The 13,648-nt window shown below is 37.6% G+C and overlaps 1 protein-coding gene across 1 annotated transcript in view; it reads left to right on the top strand.

Moving 5' to 3' along the window:
- The window catches only part of CCDC73 (coiled-coil domain containing 73), a 153,140-nt gene that overhangs the window by 133,769 nt on the left and 5,723 nt on the right, over positions 1-13,648 (top strand). Inside the window, exons 15-16 of the mRNA XM_063094985.1 lie at positions 9,738-9,927; positions 11,096-12,604. Coding sequence (XP_062951055.1) covers positions 9,738-9,927; positions 11,096-12,604 — 1,699 coding nt within the window. The remainder of the gene's footprint in view (positions 1-9,737; positions 9,928-11,095; positions 12,605-13,648) is intronic.

Raw genomic sequence — 13,648 nt, 5'->3', positions numbered from 1 at the left:
GCTTTGGAGTGCTCTACAGCTCCTCAGCTTACATAGGTGATCCTGGGTGGGATTATGGAATCACAGTCAGTACCTTGGACTTTGAGGGAGACAATGAGGTGCTTAGCAGCTCCTTAGCTGAAGTGGGTGTCTCTAGGTGAGGTTGGGGGCCATGTGTGGGACCCTGTGCCCCCAAGAGAGATGCCAGGGTGCTCTACAGCTACTCAGCTGGACTGGGGCCACCCTGAACAAGACTGCTGTGGTTGTAGGCAGGTCCCTCTGCCCCCAAGAGAGATGTCTGGTCTCTCTGCAGCTTCTCAGCTGGAGTGAGGAGGGCCACTCTGGGTAGGGTTTAAGGGTAGTGTGTGGGACCCTGCACCCCTAAGAGAGATGCTGGGGCACTCTGAAGCTTCTCAGCTGAAGTTGGCCACTCTGGGCAAGTCTACTTTTGTCATGCATGGGCCCATGTGCCCTCAAGAGAGATGCTGGGTCTCTCTGAAGCTTCTCAGCTGAGTTGGGCTATTCTGGTTGAGGTTGCTGGGGCCATGGATAGGTTCTTGCACCCCCTTAGAGAGATACTGGGTTACTCTGAATCTCCTCAGGTGGAGTGGGTCACTCTGAGTGAGGTTGCCATGGCTATGGGTGGGCCTCTATACCCTACAAGAGAGACACTGGGTCCCTCTGCAGCTCCCCAGCTCCAGTGGGCAGCCCTGGGCAGGCTCATAGAGCTGCAAATGGGACTCTGTGCCCTCGAGAGAGATGTGCTGGCACTCCACAGATTTCCAGTTGGAATTCATGGCTCTGGGTGTGTTTGCTAGAGTTGTGGCGGGACTCATTGCCCCTGGGTGTGGTGACAAGTGCTCCACTGAAGAGAGCAGAGATGTGGTAGTGACAGAAGGCCCAGATGAGTCAGCTCTCTGGCTCTGGAAAGAGCATGCACTGGTTCCTTCTGTCTTGGGGGTGGCCTCCACACTGTAATGGACTACCTATTCCTAGGGTTCAGGGTGCCATGTGGGCTTGGGTGTCAGACTCCCAATTGGATGAGGGGGCCTTGGGGCTTGTATTAGTCCATTTCTGCTGCTAATAACAAATACCAGATACTGGGTAATTTATAAATAAACAATATTTATTGCTCACAGTTAAAAAAACTAGAGAGTCCAGAGTCCAGGGAATACATCTGGTGAAGGCCTCGGTGGTGGTGATAGTAATGCAGGGATCTCATATGGCAGAATGGCGGAGAAGGAGAGCGAGCACGCTAACCTCCTCATTCACTCTCTTTGTAAAGCCAGCAGAAGAACCACTCCCATTATTTCAAGAATGGATCGATCCATTCACAAGGGTGCAATCAGTCCTCACAATCTAATCTCCTTTCCAAAGCCCCCCCTTTCAACTACCACAATAAGATTTCCCACCCTTAACACATTGAGCTTCAGTGAGTTTGGGTGGGACATTTAATCCACTGTGGAGGTGCGGAGGCTAATGGGCCCCAGGGCAAAATGTACTTGGATGTTGGCTCCAATCCCAAAATGGCAACATTCTGTGGTAGCCAGGGAGTGGAGGGGTGTGAAACCCCTTCCTGGATTAATGCAGCTGTGTGCACTTATAGCTGGTTCCCACGCTGGGCTTATGGCCTGCAAGGGCTGTGTGGCCCCATTGTAGCTTGGGATTGCAGCCATCTTGCTTACTTTTTCCCTGCAGGCAGAAGTTTTTCCTGGTTCCCTGCTGTTCTTGGCTGGGGGATGGGGCAGTAGAGGCTGAGTATTTTCTTCTATTCTCTGTGGCTCCTGAGTTTCTTTGCTCCCTAGTGTTTCTGTTACTCCTTCAATGTGCTCCAGCACTCGCCTTTATTTATTTTCGTCCAAGTGTAGTTGCAAATTCTTTGTTTTTTCTGTCTTTGTAAGAGAAATGAGCAGTAAAGTCTTCTAGTCGGTGATCTTGGTCCACCTACCCTCTTTCATTCTTGATTTTGATAGTTCACGTCTTCTCTCTTTTCTCTTGGTCAGTTTATTTAGAGGTTTTTCAGTTTTATTTATCTTTTCAAAGAACCAGGTTTTGATTTCCTTGATTTCTCTCTAATGTTTACTCATTTGCTCTTTCATTGACTTTCACTATTAACTTTCTTATTTCCTTCATTCTACTTACTTTGGTATAACCCATTGGAAGTATGTTGTTTAATTTCCAAACGTTTCAGATTTTTCTAAATATCTTTCTGTTAATGATTTCAAATTTAATTTGATTGTGGTCAGGGAATGTTCTAGGTAAGACTTTCATCCTTTTAAATATATTAAGACTTCTTTTTTGGCCAAGCGTATTGTCTGTCTTGTGGAATATTTCATGAACTATTGAAAAGAATGTGTATTTTGGTGTTGGTTGGTGGAATGTTTTGTGTCAGTTAGGTCAAGTTGGTTGATAATTTTGTTCAAGTCTTCTCTGTCCTTACTAGATTTTTTTTGTGTGTACTTGTTCTATCAATTAGTGGGAAAAGAGTGTTAAAATCTTTAGTTATGATTGTGAATCTTTCTATTTTCAATTCTGTTGACTTTTGCTTCATGTGTTTTTAAGCCCTATTGTTATATATATAATTTATGATTGTTATAACACATTTTTTATTTTTACAACTTCCTGATTAATTGATCTTTTTATCATTACTAAATGTCCATCTTTATCCTAATAATATTTTTTTTGTCTTGAGGTCTGTTTTTTTGGATACTAATGTAGCTACTCTGTCTTTTATGATTTGTGTTTGCATTATGTATCTTTTTTACCTTGTTACTTTTAAAAATGGGAGTATTTATATTTTCTCTCTTTTTTTATGTTGAGTAATAATGTGAGGAAGTTCTTTTTTTTGAGGACTATTGTTTGTATTTTGTTATTGTGGTAAAATATACAAAACATAAAGTTTACTGTTTTAACCATTTTTATGTGTATGTGTGAAGTTCAGCAGCATTAAGTACACGAGTGGGCATGGTTATGTACCAATAAGATATTTACAAAAATAGGCAGCAGGCTGGATGTGGCCCTTTGGCCATAGTTTGCCAACCCATTCTAGAATTTAATTTATCATAGTATACTTTCAAATAACATTATACCGAATTTTATTCTAAAGTAAGAATCTTAAAATATTATATTGTCATTTTTTCCTTCCTGGTCTTTATGCTATTGTTATCATACATTTTACTTCTACATATGTTATAAACCCCACCATATATTGTTATTTATTTTACTTTATTTATTTGGCAGGTGGCCAGTATGGGTTATTTTACTTTAACCATTTACCAGGAAAAGAAAATTAAAAATTAGTGTCTCTTACATTCACTCCATATTTACCATTTGTATCACTCTTCATTCCTTTGTGTAGATCCAGGTTTCCAACGGGTATCATATTTCTTCAGCCTGAAGAACTTCCTTTAACATTTCTTTTTGTGCATATCTGCTGATAAGGAATTCTCTTAGCTTTTGTTTGTCTGGAAAAGTGTTTATTTCTCCTTAACTTTTAAGGATATTTTCACTGGACATAAATTCTGATGGACAGTTTTTTTTTTCCTTTTATTAATTTAAAGTGCCATTCCATTGTTTTCTTGCATTGCTTCTGGCAAGAAGTCTGGGACAATTTCTTGAATTAGTTAGGGTTCTCCAAAGAGACAGAACCAATAGGATATGTGTATAAATATATGAGAGGGGATTTACTAGGGGAATTGGCTCATGCTATCGTGAAGGCTGAGGGGTCCCTTTGACAGGCCATCTGCAAACTTGATGCTGGCAGTGTGGCTCAGTCCAAATCTGGATGCTTCAGAACCAGGGAAGCCAAAGGTACAATTCTCAGTCTAAGGCCAAAGGCCTGAGAGCCATGGGTACCACTGGTGTAAGTCCTGGAACCCAAAGGCTGAAGAGTCTCAAGTTCAGATGTCCATGGACAGGAGAGAAGTGTATTCCGAGCTCCAGCAGATAGAGAGAGATTCATCTTTTCCTCTGTTTTTATTTTCTCCAGGCCCCCAGCAGATTGGATGGTGTCAGCCCATATTGAGGTTGGATCCTTCCCACCTAGTCCATTCAGGGCCACATGCTAGTCTCTTCTGGAAACACCCTCATAGACCCCAAAAGATTGCTTTACCAGGTTTCTTTGTATTCCTTTTTTTTTTTCCTATTCTCGGACTGTGATTTTATTTATTTGTGTTTGTTTGTTTGTTTGTTTTTTGGTTTTTAAAATTTTTTTCATTAAATCAAAATTGATTATACATATTTTGGGGGTTCAATGTTGACAATGTTGATCAAATCAATAGTACTAGCATATATATTGTTATAAATCATACTTATTCTTTATGCCCCTTGTCCAATCTCACCCCACCCCCCTCTCTCTCCTCCCTTTAATTACCCTAGATTTCTTTTCTCTTTCTGAAAGAATCAACTCTGTTGATTTGTTGCCTAGATTGTTCAGTGCTAGTGCTGAGAGATGTGATCAGGTCCCACAATATTATCGTTGAGCAGATGCTCCTTTTGTCACTCTGGAATGGGTTTTGTGGAGAGAGACATCCTCTTCTTTATCTCTGCTGGTGACTCTCCTTGTGTCAATGCACTCTAGTGGCTGGCAGACCATCTGCATGGTGGTTGTGGTGTCTAGCTGCTTTTACAGCAGCCATGGTTATTGTAGTGGCTGTGGTGGGCCACCCACCCAGAGGTGATGTTTTTGGCATGCTCCTTGGCACAGGCAGTGTGCCTGGTTGTGAGAGGGGGGGTACAGTCCCCTTCTCCATGCTTCAGGGCACCGGGCAGGCCCTGAGGTGCTGGCATGGTGTGCCTGGTTAGGGGAGAGGGGTCCAGTCCCCTTCTCCATGCTTTGGGTCCCCAGGCAGGCCCCAAGGCACTGGTGCAGTGTGCCTCATTGTGGGAAGGGGTCCAGTCCCTGACTCCAAGCCTCGGGTCCCTGGGCAGCCCATGAGGCACTGATGTGGTGTGCCTGGTTGTGGGAGGGGGGGTCCGGTTCCCAGCTGCATGTCTTGGGTCCCTGGGCAGGCCCTGAGGTGCTTGCGCAGTGTGCCAGGTTGTTGGTGGGGGTTCCGGTCCACTTCTCCATGCCTCAGGTACCCGAGTGGGTTCCAAGGCACTGGCATGGTGTGCCCGGTTGTGGGAGGGGTGTCTGGTCCCCTTTTCCATGCCTCAGGGCTGGTGTGGTATGCCAGGTTATGGGAGGGGTGTCTGATCCCCGGATCCAAGCCTCGGGTTCCCTGGTGACCCCCAAGGCACTGGTGCAGTGTGCCTGGTTGTGGGAGAGGGGTCCAGTAGTACCTGGCTCCATGCCTCACGTCCCAGGGTGGACCTGAGGTGCTGGAAGTGTCTCTGAGCCAGAACTAATTTTTTTGTCAAAAAATTTTGTCATTTTTCTTTCTAAAATGTCTAATTTGCTATTAAGCCTATCCAGTGAGTTTTCATTTCAGATACTGTATATTTCATCTCTAGAATTTCCATTTGTTTCTTTTTTGGCATCTTTAATTTTTGTCTTTATTATGTTCATGTTGTTTTGCTTTACATTTTTGAACACTTATAATAGCTATTTTATAATAGCTATCCCATCATCTCTGTCATTTAGGTATTTGTTTTTATTGCTTTATAAAAGGTAACATAACAGATGACATTTTTGTGCTTCTCTACCTGTCTAGTAATTTTTTATTGGATTAGGACATTTTGAATTTACATTGTTGATTGCTAGATTTTTTTGTTTTCCTTTCAAGAGTGTTGAAGTTTGACAGGTATTTAAATTGCTTGCAGATAATCTTCATAATTTTGAGGCTTATTTTTAAATTTAAGGGTGAATGTAAAATAGGTCTTACTCTAGGGCTAATTTATACCTACCAGTAAGGTGTGATTCTTATGGGGGCTCTATAGGATGCCCTAAGTATTCAATAATGTCTTTCTACTCTGGCTGATTGGAACTTAGACTTTACTCAGACTGTGGGAACTCTGGGAATTGCTCAGCTTATAGCTCCCCTGTAAGTCTTCAAGGACTTTTACTCCACACATGTCTGGTTTAATATTCATTAACAGACTGAACATGTAGATTTCTGGAGCTCTTTTTCTGAATACCTCCCTCTTCCTCAGTACTCTGCCTCACAAATTACAGCTAACTTGGCCTCTCCAGACTCTGATCTTTGTCTTCTCAACTCAGCAAGACCATCTTGCTTTGCAGGAGTACCCCTTCCCTGTACTATGGTGTAGAAAGTATCTCTAGGCAGTAAGACTGAGTAATTGAAGAGTTCATGGCATTTTTTCCTCCTATTCTCAGAGAACACAATTTATCAGTGTATGTACTTCATTGTCTGGAAACTGTTGTTTTATACATTTAATCTAGTTTTCTATGTAATTTACAGTAGAAAGGCAAGTCAAGGACCAGTTACTCTGGCATGACTAGAAGTATAAGTCTAAATTTTAGAAATTATATGTCAGATGTTCTAGGGAAGTTTACTATTTTAAAGAGCTGTGTGATTAGTCCTTCTTAAAGCAAATGTTTTAATTTTTGTAATATACATGTCCTTTTCATAAAGTGGATATTCTTAATACATATGCTTGTTAATGTATTCATTTACTTTATTCTTTTATCTGTGTACTTATTTAGTAAGCATTTATTGAATATTATCTATGTGCACACTGTGAAAGATTATGGGAATACAATAAAAGAGACAAATGGTGTTTCAAGGAACTTCCAATCTAGTAGAAGAAACAGGTTAAAGAGTAATTGTAGTGTAGTGTGAAAAGTGCTTATATAGCTGCATATTCAGAGTTGAGTAGTGACACAAAGGAAGGAGAGATCCATTCTATTTAGGTGAGGACAGGCTGCTCAGGGAAGACCTCACACAGTAGGAGGTTTCTTAGCTGAGTTACGTAAAGTAAGAATTTTCCCAGACAGAGATAGTATTTCAAGTAGATGGGATAGCATGGACAAAGAATCAAAAGTATGGCATCTCATTATTCAATATGGAAATTAGAAGTAGTTTAGTATGGTTGTTGTATAGGATGCTGGCAGAAGAGTTTGAAAAGATAGGCAGAAGGCAAACTAAAGAGGGCTCAATAGTGCATTCATAGAAGTTTGTTCTTGACTCTACCATTTTGGAATTTTAAGCAGAGAAGTAAATAATGAGATATTTTTGAAAGATCATTTCAGTGATGATGTGGATAGACTATAGTGGGACAAAACTAAAGACACAGACTCCAGCTTAGAGAACACTGCAGTAGTCCAGGCAGGAGATATTATCATTTTAATATTCATAAATATAACATAGTCATTATTACCATTAATTGAGCGACTATGTGCTATATGCTTTATATACATAATTTAATCTTCACATCAATTTTAGGTTCACAGAGTTTAAGTGTTGTTGAGAGCAGCCCCTAAGATGGTCGGCCGCCAGTGATTCCCACCTTCTGTTCTTCATGCTGTTTTGTAATCCCTTAAGTGTGAGATGGATTTAGTGACTGGCTTCTAATAAATTAAACAGAATGCAGCAGAAGTGATGCAATGTCACTTCTGAGATTAGGTTATAAGGACACTGTGGTTTCTGTCTCAGGGACCAGTGTTCTGTTCTCTCTCTCTCTCTCAGCCCAACCACCACATAAAGAAGTCCAGGCTATTCTGCTATTCTGCTAGAGAGGCCACACACTAAATAGAGGCCTTAGAGGATAAAAGGCTATATGGGAGAGAACTTAGGTACTCTGGTATTCTAGCGAACAGTTGGCACTAACTGCCAGCCATGTGAGACTTCCCAGAAGCAGATCCTCCAGCCCTGGATGATGGAGCTGTAGATGACAGCTTGACTGAAAACTCAAGAGAAACCACGAGTCAGAACCATCAAGCCAAGCCACTCCTTGATTCCTGACCCATTGAAACTATGCGATAATAAACATTTGTTGTTTTAAACCATTTAGGGTAATTTGTTACATAGTGATAGATAACTACTACCAATTTTCGTCTAGGATTTCACAGCTAATAAATACTGAAACCATGATTTGAACATATATTTATTCAACTCCAAAGCTTCTGCTAACTACCATACTATTTTTTTCAATCTCCTTTGCAACCTTTTCTTCCTCTGCTTTTCCCTTGGAGAGTTTCATCAGCATTTTATCCTTTATCCTCCTTTCTTCCTAAGATATACTCTGTTAGCAGTCTCATCAACTTGTACATTTTAATTTGCTTTCTTTTTCTGCCAATGATTTTCAAATCTACCTTTACAGATCAATTTTCTCCCTTAATCTCCAGATTCATACATCCACATGTTCATTAGATATCACTACTTTAATGAATTACTAACTTTTCAAACTCAGCAGGTTCAAACCTGCTACTACTCCTGTCTTCTACTCAGTGAGTGGCATCCACCAGTCCCCTAGTTAACTAATCTGAACTCTGGGTGTCAATCTTGACTATTTTCTCTGTCTTCACATCCAATCATTGAACAAGTTCTATTGATATTAGTTCATACTTCATGAATCTGTTCAGTGCTCTGTTATCTTTATTGTTATCACCTGGACTACTATGGCACTCTCCTGATACTACCTCTCTGCCTCATGTGTTGCCTTCAATTCAGTGTTTAGACTTCTAGGTGCAACCTATCAGCAGTTCATGGGAATTAGTTCAGTGGTTTGTGACCAGCATTCTTTTAAAAATGAAATAAAGTGAAATAGCGTACAAAACAGAGTGCATCACAGTTCGTATTGTTCAGTGTACTCAGTGAGTTATAAAACATGTATTTCTCGATGCTGGTTTCAGTCAATGAAGTTTGAAAACATTACTGTAATACATTCTCTATACTGCAGCCAGAATGGTCTTTCCAGTCAGATCATGTTATTCATTCCTTATTTAAAACCCTTCAGTGACTTGCTGGTAGAGTTGAAATTCCTTAGGGTACTATATTAGGCCTTAATGACTTAGGCCCACTTTACCTCAAGCCTCATTTCTCTCTATTCTTCTCCCAGCATCTAACTCTGACTGAACTGAATCACACATAGTTCTATGAACAGGCTATCATCTTGCTTGCTCTCAAGCATCTACATGTGCCATTTGTTTTCTCTGGAGTGCATTCTAATCCCCATCTATGACTCCATATCATACTTCAGGTATGGTTAGCTGTCACCTTCTCTGAAAAGCCTTCCTTGACTCCCTAGAGCCGGGACAGGACTGTTCCTGTATGTGCCCATAGTGCCATACGTTTATCCCCATCAGAGCACTTATCACATTTTATTAAAATTGCCTGTTATTTCTTTTTCTTTGCACTGGACTGTAAGTATTTTGAGGGCAGAGACTGTATTTTGTTCATCATTGTATCCCAAAGCTTAGTGTAGTGCTTCACATGTAACGTGCTCAATATATAGGGGGAGAAAAAAAGATGTTGAATTGATTCACTGTTTTAAAGACATATAAAGATACTGCTTAAAATAATTTGACTGCCATGTCTACCTTGTTTTTAATAAAGGAGTGTTTCTTCTATTACATTATAATGTGGTATTACATAATAATGTGGTATGCATGTTTGAGAACATACAAGGGTCTCCAGTTTGTTTAAATATAATAGGCTATATAAAATGAACTTAGTGATCTTGTTATGAGTAGTAGTATGTTAAACTTACTAAAAGAATCATTTGGTTTTCAAACAGAAATTGATAAATGGTTGAATTGAAACACAGATTCCATTTTCATCAGCTAAGTTTGCTCAAATGTTTTATACTTTTAGCAATGTTTGTATATTAGAGGAATCTTTTCTATTTTACATTAGGATGTTCCAGAAGTAAATAATGAAAACAGTGAAATGTCAACTGAAAAATCAGAAAACCCTGACATTCAAAAATATAATTCTGAGCAAGAAATAAGGGAAGAAAATACTGAGAGTTTTTGTTTGGATACTGAAGACAGAGAAAAAGAGGAAAAGAAAGAAGACCCACATGTAGAAGAAATCATTATAGAAGGTAACCTTAAAATTATATTGATATTTTCTAATTTATATATGAGATTTTTTTTCCCCCACAAATAAAGGATCTGTCAAAGCACCATGCTGGGCACTCTGTGGAATTTAGTGGAATATTAGTTACAGTCTTGTCTTTGAGGACCTTGTAAATTCAGTTGGAGAAAATACCTTTTCATTTGTATATATCAACAAAACAATCATCCTTTCAAGCTATTTTTTTTTTTTATTGTCAATATCTATAAATGGGAAAACTACATTTCTACCTTCCCTTCTTATCACTTACTCCTTGGCCAGTTTCTGCCTTCACTGCTTTCCTGAGAATGTTCTCTGGGTCACCAAAAGCCTTCCGATGACCAGACCTAGAGCACCTTTCTTAATTCAGATGATCCATCTATAACCACTGAAATAATTTACTAATTCTTCCATCTTGAAAAAGAGTTGTTTAAAGATGGTACTGATTGAAGGTGTCAAACCTAGGCTGAACAACCACTTGGTGGAGATGTTGTAGAGAGAATGATTGGACTAAAAGAGCCCTCCGAGACCTGAAAATTGTATTCTAGATTATTTTAAATATACTGAAAATTTGAAATCTATGGTTAGAACATGGATGAATAAAATTAATATCTTGATTAAGCATTCTATACACTTGTCCAAAATTATTCGAGAATTTTGAAATATTCACAGCATAGTGAATAAAAAAGTGATGACTGTCAGTCTTGAAGAAGCCAGGTAGCAATTTCTAGATATTGCTAGACGTGGGTAGTAATAGAAATTAAGAGTGTAACCTGTTAGGATAAATTAATTTTTATCAGCTATATGTTTATAAGGAATTGTTCTGTGTGCCCAAAAGGAAATAGACTAGAGACATAAAAGCCAGTTTGTAATACCCCTACTTATATCCCCTTTATTAAACCAAAAATGCTTTTGCTGTTATACAATAAATATTTAATATGGGTAGAGATGAATATTTAGCATTCTAAATATATGCTTGCTATAATAAATGGAACTCAATATTTAGGTAAAGTGTGTCATAATGTTTGTATAATTATTCTACCACAAAATATTTAAAGCTAAATTTTTTATAAAAATAGGTGATATGTATATATATGTTTTATAAAAGCAGGCTTTAGTGTATAATATAAAATTTTACTGTGTTCTCATCATGACAGACTTACAGCTTTTTGAGAAAAGCTTCAAGAATGAAATTGATACTACTGTATCTCAGGATGAAAATCAAAGTGAAATCTCCCTAAGCAAAATTCTCTGCATAGATAAAGTAATTAGTCAAGAACAAACCTTAAATGTTACTGACATTAGAAAATCAGTTACTACAGAAATAAAAGACAACATGTGCTTGGAAAAAGACAATGGATGTACAGTATGTAAGTCACCAAATAATCCTTTTTTAGTGGTAGATACATCAGTAGAAACAGAAAAGATACAAGAAAGAACTGAAGGATTAAATCTTCACCATGCAGATGTACATCTGAAGCTTGAAAGTAACAGATCGTTATTTAATAGTATTTTAAATGAGATGGCTCATAGGATAAATCATAATGAAGATGTTTCTGAAAACGAACCATTCAAACAACAGTTGAGATCACTTCCAGGGATTCAAGAAAATGCTACAGAGAAGGAAATTACAGATAGTGACCAAACCAAAGCAGATTTGGATTCCTCTCAAGATGTAAAAAAGAATACTGTTCAGTGTCAGAAATACCATTTACAGAATTCAAGTAATGTTATGTTAGATGATAAACAATGTAAAATAAAACAAATACCACTATTAGATAAAAAAACTGAGTACAGCATATTACCTTTTAAACAAACTTCAGATTTTCAGCAAATCTATAATGATATTTTAGAAAAACCTGAACTTACTGTTCCCTGTGATACAGTAATCAATCACCCCATTTCATCGGCTGCTTTCACTGATAATTTGAAAGTACTTAACAGTTCAGATAAAAATGTTAATAGTATGTCTATGTTGGTGAAACCCAATTCAAGCCCTGTGGAAAGAACTATGTGGGAAAATATGAATGATATACAAAACAGTCAATTTAAAAGCTGTTTTGGATATTTAGAAAACAGTAATGTGACCATTTCTCCTCTTCAGGTTAATGATGAGAATAGTCATGCTTCACAGGCCAAAGATGTGAAAACTGCTATTCACATGAAAACTTCTACAGAAATTCAGTTTTCCAGTAAACAGAGTCAGATTGATGAGGATCAGATAACTGAAAACACAAAAAATGACCTCTTCCTCTTGGTGAATGTTAATGAAAGACAGCATACTTTGTTAAATAATACAGAGAAAACAGAGCCATTAAATGACATTGTTTCAGGAAAAATGTACAGTGAAGGACAGCTGGATGAATCACATTCATTTCACATAAAGCCATCTGCGGATTTAGTAAACAGAAGTGGAAGGTCAGCCTTTGATCTTTCAACTTCAGATAAAAAAACTGACAAAACTCCAGCATGCATGAAGTTTTCAGACCCCAGTACTTGGTCAAAAGTAAATCAAATTGAAAGTCAAACAGCGAGGACTTCAACTTCTAGCATTTCCTTGTTGCTGGAGGAGAGACCAGTAAGTCCTTTAGAAAACAAAAACATCATTTCAACGACTTTTTGTAAAAATGTTGGTGTGGATGATGTCAGAAATGATATTGGACCAGGTAAGAAAACAAGGTTATGTTTTAATTCTTAATGTTTGTTTTTCTACTTATTATTGATAATATTGCCAAATAGATTGTGTGTAAAATGAAAATGCTTATAACATTTTTTTTGCCTAAACTTTAAAGTACTGCATACATACATATGTTGTGTATTTTATATATATGTATATAAATATATATATATATACACACACATATATATAAAATATATGTAAAAGTAGTTAAGATTTTATTTAAATATAAGTGGATTTCTTGTCACCTAAGTCTGGGCTAGTATTTATCAATATGTATAACTGCATTCTGGAAATTAAAAAAAAAATTTTTTTTTATTATCAAGGACAATTTTTTATTAAGCAAGAACAAATCCAGGTCATTAATTTTAAATTAGGAACAATTATCTAAATCTGATTCTCTTTTCTTTAACTTTCTAGAGCAAATGCTGTGTAGTAGTTTATAAGTCTTCTGCCAGTATGTACGTTTATTCCTTTTCTTTCTGTACTCTCACCACCCTTAAAAACTTCCTTAAGAACCACATTTGTTTCTTACCTGTGCTGTAACTTGCTCCCAATTTTTTCCCTTTCCTTAATCTTTGTTTTTATCTGTCCCTTCACCTGCGCCACAAATCCAGCTTTCTTATTAGCAATAGTGTAGCACATTAATAATATCATTGATATTTGTCAGTTTGAAAAACTTTAAATTGAATCCCCTAATAATTATGTATTTATATTAATATATTCAAATGTTAAATACTTTAGCAAATAGAAGGGCTGTTTTATTCTTAAAAACTGTCACATGAAATGATGTAATAATTGCTTTAAAGTACTCCAGAAAAAAAAAAAAATAGCAGGACAGGTAAATGGACAAAATACATGTGACTTAATTTTGCTGGGTGTTGAAGTTGGGTGATGGGTATATTGAGGTTCATACTCTACTTTTGTGTTTATAATTTTCCATAAAAATATTTAAAAATAAAAACAGTATATATCAGGAAGAGGTGCTGTATAAATTGAAGATAACAAAAAGTAATAGTTCAAGATAATATGA

Source organism: Cynocephalus volans, chromosome 4, assembly GCF_027409185.1.
Source record: "Cynocephalus volans isolate mCynVol1 chromosome 4, mCynVol1.pri, whole genome shotgun sequence".
Classification (NCBI taxonomy): domain Eukaryota; kingdom Metazoa; phylum Chordata; class Mammalia; order Dermoptera; family Cynocephalidae; genus Cynocephalus; species Cynocephalus volans.
This window is presented reverse-complemented; position numbering and strand designations above follow the sequence as displayed.